The following is an 11,027-nucleotide window of genomic DNA, read 5'->3' on the forward strand; positions in this document are numbered from 1 at the left end:
AATCCTTCAGCTTCAAGTTGCACCAGTTGCACCCGCAGCTAGCTCATGAACCCCTAAGTCAACAATGACCTTCGGAAGTTCTCCATCAACAAGTTCCAATGATCATAATGATGCCCATCAAAGCGAGGAATTGAAGGCTGTAGATAAATGTCATTTGTGGCCATTTGAATGTGTTCTGAAAAGGACCTTTCGGAACCTGGCTCTTGATCCACTTGTAAACTAAAGGGACAATGAATATGGAAAATAGAAGACAACGTAGACCCTTTCTTATTATATAAATAAAAAATATCTTGACACAATTTAACTAGTCTCCAATTAAACTAGAACTCCTAAAACATGATGCACGGATATACACAGTTACAGCTCCAAAACTGCTAAACTTGTTCTTAAAGATAAGGTAGACTAACTATAACCTATTCAGATAACACTACTGTCAGGAAAAGAAGGGAGACAAAAAGGAAAAAAAATAAAGTGACCAGAGAAGGGAAATATAATTATGTCAAGTCAACCATACTGTATGCAGGAATTTCGTGAATTCCAGCCTCCATTATTTCCCTCCTCAGATCAGCAGCATGATCCCATCTTTCCTTTTCCGCATTCATGCTTGACAATAGCACATATTGGCCACAGTGTTGTCTCTGCAATTTAAGCATTTTTTTTCCTATTTCTTCTCCTAGTTCTATAGCTCCATGAATCCTGCACGCACCCAAGAAGGCTCCCAAAACAGATGCATCAGGCTTAAAAGGCATATTTCTTATGATCTCAGCTGCTTCTTCAACATGTCCTGCTCTACCCAAAAGATCAACCACACATCCATAGTGCTTCATTATTGGCTCTATTCCAAAGTCCTGCCACATTGATCGAAATAACTCCAATCCTTCCCTGACAAAATTTCCACGAGCACATGCTGTAAGAACTGCAACAAGAGTAATGCTGCTTGGTTTCAACCCATGAAGCTTCATCTTCTCAAACATGTCCAGAGCCTCCTTCTCTCTACCATGGCAAGCCAACGAAGAAATCATTGCATTCCAAGTACATACCTTTCTGACTACCATTTGTCTGAAAACCTTCTCAGCATTACTCAAGCGCCCCATCTTCCCATAAAGATTTATCAACGAAGTTCCCACATTTACTCCTAACTTGGCCTCATTCATCAGTACATATCCATGAACTTGCTTTCCACAATCAAGAGCCACTCTACCGTCTAAATTGGCACAAGAAGAGAGCACACTAGCACAAGTAGCCTCATTAGGCTTCACCAAACCACGCACCACGTCCCCGTGACTCATCATCTTCCCGAAAAACCGAATTGAGGCACCAAAATTCCCATTCAAAGCAAAACCATTCACAACAGTTGTCCATGAGTAAACATCCTTTTGGGGCATGCGTTCAAAGAATGCCACAGCAGCCTCCATGTGCCCATTTATGGAAAAAGCATTGAGCATGGCATTGCACGCAACAATGCAAACCATAGGAAATTCTTCAAACACCCTGTGTGCATGAGGAAGGAGCTGGTTTCTTGCATAGAGGGCAAGGAGAGAGGTGAGAATGAAGGGATCAGACAAAAGGCCACGCTTGAGGGTTTGTGAGTGAAAGGTAGTGCCCAAAGGAAGAGGGGAAGATTTGAGAAGGGGAGAGAAAGTGTGACTGTTGGGTGGAGCTTGGTTTGCAAGCATATAAGTGAAAAGAAGAACCTTGTGTTTGTGTGTATGATAGGCACTGATGAGAGCATTGTAGAGAAGAGTAGGCATCCATTGATCACTTAGTGGAGCATTTGGATAATGAAGGAGGTGGCCATTAGTGACTATAAGAGAATGAATTTGCATCATTTGTTTCGGATGCTTCTTGCACCTTTGTGTTAGTTGCAACAAAAAACCACCTGAGCAACTCATAGCACTAACTCTGACAAAAATAAGGGAATTGGAGAAACATTGTTTCAATCGGTCTTCAATGGCGTTTTGAAATGACACAAATCTAGAATTTTACTTTGAAAAGGTTACAACGTGAAATTCTGAGAGAATAAAACAATTGCCACTCATGCTAAAGACCCAATTAAGGAATAGGAGAAAAGCTTGTTGCTTTACGACTTCGATTGAGTTTTGAAATCAAAATCAGAATAATTCGAGAACCGTTACTTTAAAATGCTAAGAACAAAAAAGTTTGAAACCATAACCCAATTCAATACCGTCATCTAAATAATTATATATTTCAATCCGATTTTATTGAAACCACTTTCTAATAGTTTCATGCATTTGTCCAGAACTGGAGAAAGATTATTGTTGTAGGTCTTGAAATTGCCTTTTTATAAACAATAAAAAGTGATTTTTATCTAATTTGCAAAACGAAAAAAGATGTTGCAAGTGAAACGGTGCGTTTTGATCTTTGTTTGGTCCCAGTTACTGAGTTAGTGTTTTGCTATAAAAGAGAAAAAATCACGAGTTTGGAGGGTAAAATTGGGAATGGACGCTATTGGGAGTGGGTGTTGGGGGTTGTGGAAGTGGAATCCGCTACCGCAGTCTCGACGGCGTCGTGTACGCCGCAATTCGGGTTCGGCGGGTGCAACCGGCGGAGGTGGTTACCGGTTTCCGGTTAAGCAAGCGGTTACCGCCGCCTCCCTCGCCCTCACCGGCGACACAATCGCTCAGCTTAGCCACCGTTGGACGAAAGCGAAGGAGGGTGGTGACAATTTGTCTCAGGTGAGCACAAAGATTGTAACCTATTGCTAATTCAATGAAGGAAGAGAAAAAAAATGGTGGTAAAATGTGTGATATTTTCTTGTAAAGGACGGTTAGTTTTACGTGAAATTAGTATCGCCCGTTGCTTCTTTGATTTTTAGAAGAATTCGTACCTTTTCGGAGTCTTGTTTATGTAGAATTAGAATGCTTGAAGTTTTCTGACTGAAATTCTTTAGTGTTTCTGCTATGTCATTTGGATGAATTTATCAAGTTGAGAACTGTATATATGTTTTTTAGTCACAAAAAGGACAATTTTCATTAAGGGACAATGATTCCACGTTTTTATAAATAAGGTTCTATGTTTCATATTACTTTATAGATTTTGGTATTACTTTATTAGACTTCCATAACCACTGGAATGCCAATAGAGCAAAATCATAGGATTGGGAATAACAAGGAAAGTGGAGAAGATACAATATCAAAGACTTCTGAGAAAACTCATTTATATATCTATCACACACTAGGTCAAACATAACCTAAATAGTTAAATAGTTAGTGTAGTTAGTCAATTCATGCATGATCCAAGAGAAAGACGCTTGCAGGTAGTCAATAGAATTATTGAGTACTTGAAAGTCTATCCGGGAAAAGGATTGCTATGAAAAAAAAAAGGAAAAACTTATCATGAAAGTAAATACTGATGCAGACTATGCCGATCAATTGTTGATAGAAGATCCACAACAAGCTATTGCATGTTCTTTTCTTGGGTGGAAATATGGTGACATGGAGGAGCAAGAAACAAAATGTAGTTGCAAGATCAAGTGTAAAAGTAGAATTTAGAGTAATGGCTGAGGTGGTTTGTGAACTATTATGGGTGAAGATCATACTCAATGATCTCAAAGTAAAATATGAAGTTTCTATGGAACTGACGTGTGATAATAAGTCCGCCATTAGTATTGCACACAATCCAGAGGGGGAGTGTTGGGTAATATAATTAGAAGATAATTATTCCATAACTAGTGCAGATTCTGTTTTTGATTTATTAGGACAGATTTGGTATCTTTTGGAATTTTAATTTGTATAACTTTAATTACCTATTATTTCTTTCCTTAATTAGGTTATAAATAATTTATAAATTTATATTGTAATCACATTTGCAAATAGATTCAATCTTTTTCTCTCAACTCATGTGCAATGTCTTTTGATCATGTTGAGATGGTAGATGAGAGCTGCTATTTTTTTTTCTTTGCAATAATAATGCTTAGTAAAGATACTTAGAGGGTTTGTTATTATTAACCAAAAGGGCTATTATAGGATGAACTGTGGAGCCACCTTTCAGACCATGATTGGCTACGAGCCCTTCGAATGGCTTCCTATGGATTCCTTTGGTATGGTCCTGGTTCTTATGCCTGGTACCAGTGTCTTGACCACTTTCTCCCCAAACCAACGGTACAGAACCTAATGTTAAAGGTACTATGCTTCATTTATAGTTATATTTGATCTCATTTACTGGAGCTTGCAGGAGTTAAGCATTGTTTCTCTTTGTTTCTTCTCTGGCAGGTTTTACTAAACCAGATTGTGTTAGGTCCATGTGTCATTGGTGTTGTTTTTGCATGGAACAATTTATGGCAACGGAGACTCTCTGAGCTTCCAGAAAAATACAGAAGAGATGCTCTTCCAGCATTACTTTATGGTAAATCTTGTTGTCTAATTATTAATTTTTGTATCACAACTTATTCATGCATATTTTACATAGGTTGATGCTAGTCTTTGTATCTTGTCTTTGCAGGTTTTAGATTCTGGATCCCTGTCAGTGTATTAAATTTCTGGTGCGCATCTTCATATCCTTCAATTTAATCTTCTATTTATGTTTACCGTTTTCCCTTTCTTAATGAATTAGTTCAATTTTGGAAATCCCAACAGAAATGCAAAAAAGAAAAATGGTTCTCTTTCCAACTTGCCATAAAAAATGCTCTATTATAAATGAGAAAGACATTTTCATCTGAATAGAACCATAAATCTTAAGCTGAGCAATTTGAACAAATTCATTCTTAAGACATCTTCGTAGAATGAGTGATTTTTGCCTATCAAATATTCCTACCAGTGTTGTGAGGAGATTGATACTTATTTTACACCATTTTATTACTACCTAATCACAATTTATACAGATATGTTCTGTTATTCTAAATCCCTTAGCAGAAATAGAAACTGCTACTAAGGCAACTTGCAAGTTGTAACAATTAAATTAGTTCGTGTTGAATTTATCTATTATAACATAATGAGCAATGGTGTCAAACAGGTAGTACAGTACCATATTCAGATTTGCAAGCTGTTTTTATATCATGAATATGAAGTTTCTTCCCTTGCTTTAGTGAATGCCAACGTTTAAAAAAACTACACAGTTTTGAATGGAAAACTAGTGAATTGATCATCAGTCAAGCTATTCAACGAAAAATAAATAACATTGGATGATCATATAACCAGTGAAAAACAGTTGTGGAGAACTGGTTTGAACCGATTTTTTTCTTTTTCTTTTTTATTTCAAACTTAAAAAGACTTCTTTTACAAAATAAAAGCTCAATGCCAACTTACATTTTCTATGGAAATATATATTTAATTAATTATCACAGGTACAACCATGGTTTCATGGTCAGATTAATGAAATGTGAACAAGTTAGGAGTAGTGCCCTTACCAGTTCAAGGACTACTTAGATTTCTAAAACCTTGTTGAGCACTGATAGTCTACCATCTGCAACTAGTTCTTATTATTAAGGCCTTTTTATTTTACTTGGTATCCCAGCGTCCTCTATTTTTGGCATTAGCCGTGTGAGAGTGCCCTTGTTGTGTTTGGTGTCTGGGTTAGAACCTATGTTTCATAGGCTGGATATGTTATTTTGCCCCTCTGTGTGGCAGTTGCAGTTCCTAGACTGTTTTGCATGTTGAAGTGGTAGGACCTTACTTATGCAACATCAGGGTCTTTTAGTTTTTAATTACTAACAGTTTAACAGCAAAGCTATATAAGTATACATTTTATCTTGCTTTTAATTCTCATGTAGAAGTGATCCAATCCATAGTGCAAACTTCTTGTTTTATTTAATGTAAATAACATTTAACTCTTCACCTTTTAAATCCCTTGATGGGGGATTTATTCTACAGGAACTTGTGATCATGTAGGTTTAACAATGATGAACTTCACTAGTGTTGAGCGTACTTGCTCTATAGCTTTCAAATGTGTCAGTAATCATCTACTTATTTATGGTTTGATTTGTTTACATATTCAGTCTTACATTCCTTGGCTATTTTTGTGGTATATAGGGTGGTGCCTCTTCATGCTCGAGTGGCTTTCATGTCAATGGGCTCAATATTCTGGAATTTCTATTTGTCATCAACAATGACCAAGTAAAATGCATGGTTTACCAGGAATTTGCTTTGTTTGCAATTTTTACCTTGTGAGGTATTTTGTGAATACTTTATTTTTGTTTACCTTTTATAAGTTGGATGGTTACAGCTTTACATCAACTTTTGTTTTTGTAGATTAATCAGAATCTGATAGTGTTGGGGCAAAATAACAATTGTGGAGAATGAGTCATGACTTTGGAAGTTTGATGTTACTATTGGTGCCACATGCATGAAGTTTTTGCCTGTTGAAGAGCTTTCATATGAAAAATAATTACGTTTTTTCTCCAGTGCTGACAATTGTAAACTTTAACTTTCATATGAAAAGTTATACTGTTGGGTGTTAGCTTTCAAGAAGGAATGCTATTTCTTTAGATAATTTTGTGTACGTTGTTATGAATGATTGTTGAATCCGATTATCAGAAAACGGGAACAATGTGCATTATATAGAATTAATTGTAACTAAATCTAATTAATTATAATTAAAGTTTATGGTTCTTTGACTGTATGTTAAAATTATCACAATTTATTCTTTACAATATCAGATGATTTTCGGACTGCGTTTCTGTAAATTTTATCTACAGAAGTATAAACATATATTTAATTATTTTTTTACATAAAAAATATATTTTATTTTATTTTTAAATTATTGAAACACTCATTCACTAATTAGCATATAAAGAGCAGTTGTATATTTTTGATTAGTTTTTTTAACATGGAAAATTATTTCAATTTCTATTTTTCTAATTTTTGAAATAATCATTCACTTATTAGCAAATAAAGAGGTATTACACATATTTTTATTCAACAAATGAACTGAATCAGTATGCATATTTGTAAGTCTCCTAGGTTAAGACAATTATATATGCTGATAAATTTAAAAAATACAAAACAAAACATTTGAAACAAAAATAATCAATGAAAATAATTTAGCAATTTTTTATAATAATATAATTGAAGCAATATCGTAATTTAATATCATTAAATGAGATTTTTCAAGGACCGATTCATTCCATTCACTCAATGGCTACTGTAATGGAGGCATAACGTCTGTAGAGCGACAACTATGACTAAGATCGATCCTATTGGATAGTAGACAACCTTCCAACCTTGAATCGAGTAAGTGAAGAGGCTTATTTAGTTAGGGTTGTGGAAGTTTCTAGAACATGAGTCACTCAACCGTCACATCTCTACCATGCCCTTAACTCAACCATTATGTCTCTACACAAGTCGCTCCATGTGGCAGCAAATCAGTGGTCCTGCGTTTCAAACGTCTTAACCCATTTTACACTGCCTTTTATTGTCTCTTCAAACCATTATTGTGAAGAAATTCTACAAACTTGTGTTAGTTCTTCTTCTTCCTCTAGGATTCACATTCTGAAAGCACCAAATTCTACAACAAAAACACCTTTGTTACTCTATAGTACATTGAACACATTCTACTCTATTTCTGAGGTTTTATTTCTTGTCATTAAGTTTTCTTTAAACACCAATTTTATGATCCCTGGTATTTATTGGTCTTGTTCTTGTATCACTGTATTCTCCTTGCCCTTGCATTCTTTTCCCCTTAATCTTGGATGAAATGGATTATGATTCCTTCTATCCTTGGGTCAAAATGGAATTATTAAAAGAGACCTTAGTGTACACTTATGTGAAGAAAATTATAGCCCTTTGAGATCTTCAAGCCCTCAGCAAGACTAATGAGAAAAACATTAGAATTTGAGCGTGTGAGTTTGATGAACCCATTTGAGGACAATGACATTGAGGGCTCATTTTTCTTTTTCTATGCCACGATTTTTATCAAGTTAAGTTTACGACTGCCCATAGATATTTGAAAAAGAAATTTTAATTCTCACAAATGTCACCCCATCCTAACTTCACTCTAACGATTGAGCTTTTATCCAAGCCTTCAGCATCATGTGCACACACTTCGGCATCATACCTACCTCTAACATGTTCTTTTGTTTTTTTTTTTGAGTTTAAATTATATTCTTGTCAACTTTGAGCGTCTTTGAATAATCTAAGTGGGTCGTGACTTAGTACTCTCTTCCGGTCCTCTTATAAACGTTTCAAATGTCGTTTTTTTAAGATCTAACCTTCCCCAAGAGAACCATGTTGGTTATTAATTCAGATTTTATTATTATTAATTCAGATTTTATTACTCTTAAACTATTTTTTACCGTTATATTGCATTAATAGTTAGTTTACATGGCTGTTAGTATTATTATTTTATAGCTTCCAGTAATTGTAATTTTATTATATATATATATATATAATTGAGTAAATCAAAATTAATAATATCAGTTTTGCAATGTTGTGCAATTACGTTCAATCAATTGCTACAACCTTTTGTCTTCTCTTATTTCCTTCAATTAGTTCCTACAACTCGTATCAAGAGCTAGTCTGTTATCATGAACTCTACCCAATTATCAGTCCCTATCCTTGATGGACAAAATTACAATCGGTGGAGTGTGCAAATGAGAGTTTTGTTTGATTATCCTGAGTTATGGGATGTTGTTGAGAGTGGAGTGTCTGCATTAGTTGCTAATGCAACTGAGGCGCAACGAGTAGCGCATCGTGATCAGAAGAAGGACAATAAGGCTTTGTATCTCATCCATCAAGGGATGAATAACGAGAAGTTTGAGCAGATAGAAGGAGCAACAACTGCCAGTGAGGCTTGGACAATTTTGTCAACCAATTATAAAGGTGATGATAAGATCAAAAGGGTGTGTCTTCAAACCCTAAGACGCCAATATGAATTGCTGCAGATGGAAACCACAGAGACTATTGATGTTTATATAAACAAAGTTCTTGCCTTGACAAATCAGATGAAGAGCAATGGTGAAACACATTCGGAGCAGGCAAAGGTGGAAAAGATTTTGAGGTTTTTAACTCCCAGATTTGAACATGTTGTTGCCGCAATTGAAGAGGCCAATGACATTTCAAAAATGACAGTAAGGTTATTGTATGGTTTCGTACGAGCGCATGAGCGGCGGATGAATGAAAATAAGACTGAAAAACCAATTGAATAGGCTTTACAAGCACAAGTCTCAATTGGTAGATCCTATCATAAACATGGTACTTATTGTAGTAAAGGTCGTGGTGGCCAGAATCATGCAGGCGCTGAGCAAAACAACATTGGTTCCAATCACAATCCAAGTTCAAATAACTCTTGGTGCGGTGAACGTGGACGCGGAGGACGAGGAGGCATTTATAATAAATCAAATGTTGAGTGTTATAATTGCCATAAACATGGCCATTATGCAAATGAGTGCACATCAAAAGGTGATAATCATGCTTCCAATTGTGCTCAAGAAGATAGTAATCACGAACAAGATGAAGAGGATCATGAAGTATTAATGACAACCACATCAAATGAAACCCCAAACAACCAGACTTGGTATTTGAATACAGGTTGCACAAATCACAGGTGTGGTCAGAAGGAGCTGTTTGCATATTTGGATGACTCATTTCGCACAAAAGTGAAATTTGGTGATGGCAGGTTCGTTCCGGTGATTGGAAAATGGCGAATTCTTATTACATTGAAGAATGGTAATCACAGGTACATCTCTGATGTTTTCTATGTACCTGACATAAAAAGTAATCTGTTGAGTGTGGGACAACTGGCCGAAAAGGGTTACATGATGCACATAGTTGAAAATAAATTCTCAATTTTTGATAAAAAAGGTAATTTGATTCTTAAAACCTTTTTATCAAAAAACCGCATGTTTCCAGTAGATATTCATATGGATGATTTCAAGTGCTTGAATGCAATAGTGAATAATGAATCGTGGTTATGACATTTACGCTTTGGGCACTTAAATTTTCAGAGTTTGGAAAATCATTCCAAAAGAAATTTAGTGAATGGTTTACCCCATATTCATCACCCTGATCAATTGTGTGAGGCTTGCATTTTTGGAAAGAATCACAGGATACCATTTGTTAAGGAGCCTTGGCGTGCAAAATTTCCTTTGGAGCTTGTTCATACAAATGTTTGTGGCCCGATGAACATATCATCAGTTGGAGGTAATAAGTAGTTTTTAACCTTTATTGATGATTTTTCAAGAAAAACCTGGATTTATGTATTGAAAAGCAAGGATGAGGTATTCCAGTGCTTTAAAATATTTAAAGCATTTGTTGAAAGAGAGAGTGGCAGACAAAATTAAGATGGTGCGTAGTGATGGAGGAGGTGAGTACAAGTCTAATGAATTCAAGAGGCACTGTGAAGAACTTGGGTTGCAACATAACATAACTTGCCCCTACACACCTCAACATAACGGAGTTGCTGAGAGAAAGAATAGAACAATCATGGACATGGCGAGGAGCATGCTTAAAGCAAAAGGTATGCCAAATTATTTTTGGGCTGAGGCAGTAACATGTGCGGTATATTTGATAAACAAATCACCCACTCAGAGTGTTCCTAACACAAGTCCGATTGAGGCATGGAGTGGATTCAAACCCAATGTGCAACACTTGAAAGTATTTGGGTCAATTACTTATGCTTATGTTCCCAAGGCAATAAGATTGAAGTTGGATGATAAGGCAGTGAAGACCATTTTCATTGGATATAAGCATGGAGGATACAAACTGTACAATCCAATGACAAAGAACGTGATTATTAGTCGTGATGTTACATTTGCCGAAGATGAGGAATGGCAATGGAATGCAACAACTGAAATGGATTCGAAAAAACGATATATTTACGTTTTGAACGATGATGTGGAAGATGGAGTCACTCTTGAAGCACCTACAGTTCAACCTGAAGTTGTAGTTCAACCTGAAGCTGTAATTCAACCTAAAGTTGCAACTCCAATTGCAACTATGATGGAGCGACCAAGAAGGCAGCAGCGACAACCTGTACACCTTCAAGATTGCAAAGTAAATCTTGATGATAAAGTTGATGACAGTGGAGATTTGGTTCACTTTGCTTTTCTTGTAGAATCAGAACCTGTGATACTT

At 35.9% G+C, this 11,027-nt stretch overlaps 2 protein-coding genes across 3 annotated transcripts; one reads left to right on the plus strand and one right to left on the minus strand.

The window, feature by feature from the left end:
• Nucleotides 1-244: 244 nt before the first annotated feature.
• On the minus strand, nucleotides 245-2,106 carry LOC137825759 (putative pentatricopeptide repeat-containing protein At1g10330). The gene has a single exon (XM_068631528.1). It carries the CDS (start codon nucleotides 1,890-1,892, stop codon nucleotides 495-497), a length of 1,398 nt encoding a protein of 465 aa, XP_068487629.1. The 5' UTR covers nucleotides 1,893-2,106; the 3' UTR covers nucleotides 245-494.
• A 153-nt stretch (nucleotides 2,107-2,259) lies between these two features.
• On the plus strand, nucleotides 2,260-6,495 carry LOC137825766 (uncharacterized). Of its 2 annotated transcripts, XM_068631550.1 has the most exons (7): nucleotides 2,438-2,696; nucleotides 3,987-4,142; nucleotides 4,233-4,365; nucleotides 4,462-4,501; nucleotides 5,829-5,905; nucleotides 5,988-6,126; nucleotides 6,207-6,495. In XM_068631550.1, exons 1-5 carry the CDS (start codon nucleotides 2,460-2,462, stop codon nucleotides 5,836-5,838), a joined length of 576 nt encoding a protein of 191 aa, XP_068487651.1. In that variant the 5' UTR covers nucleotides 2,438-2,459; the 3' UTR covers nucleotides 5,839-5,905; nucleotides 5,988-6,126; nucleotides 6,207-6,495. The 2 variants fall into 2 exon arrangements, with proteins under 2 accessions (XP_068487643.1, XP_068487651.1); XM_068631542.1 differs by lacking the exon at nucleotides 5,829-5,905 and having other exon boundaries at nucleotides 2,260-2,696.
• The last annotated feature ends 4,532 nt before the right edge of the window (nucleotides 6,496-11,027 follow it).

The sequence above is a fragment of the Phaseolus vulgaris genome, chromosome 11 (genome assembly GCF_000499845.2).
Source record: "Phaseolus vulgaris cultivar G19833 chromosome 11, P. vulgaris v2.0, whole genome shotgun sequence".
Lineage (NCBI taxonomy): Eukaryota > Viridiplantae > Streptophyta > Magnoliopsida > Fabales > Fabaceae > Phaseolus > Phaseolus vulgaris.

Excerpts from the sequence above, each read along its gene's own strand:
- LOC137825766 (XM_068631542.1), top strand. The coding sequence starts at position 2,460 with ATGGACGCTATTGGGAGTGGGTGTTGGGGGTTGTGGAAGTGGAATCCG. Across the intron at positions 4,143-4,232 it reads TACAGAACCTAATGTTAAAG|GTTTTACTAAACCAGATTGT; the intron begins GTACTATGCTTC and ends CTTCTCTGGCAG. Across the intron at positions 4,502-5,987 it reads GTCAGTGTATTAAATTTCTG|GGTGGTGCCTCTTCATGCTC; the intron begins GTGCGCATCTTC and ends TGTGGTATATAG.
- LOC137825759 (XM_068631528.1), bottom strand. The coding sequence starts at position 1,892 with ATGAGTTGCTCAGGTGGTTTTTTGTTGCAACTAACACAAAGGTGCAAG.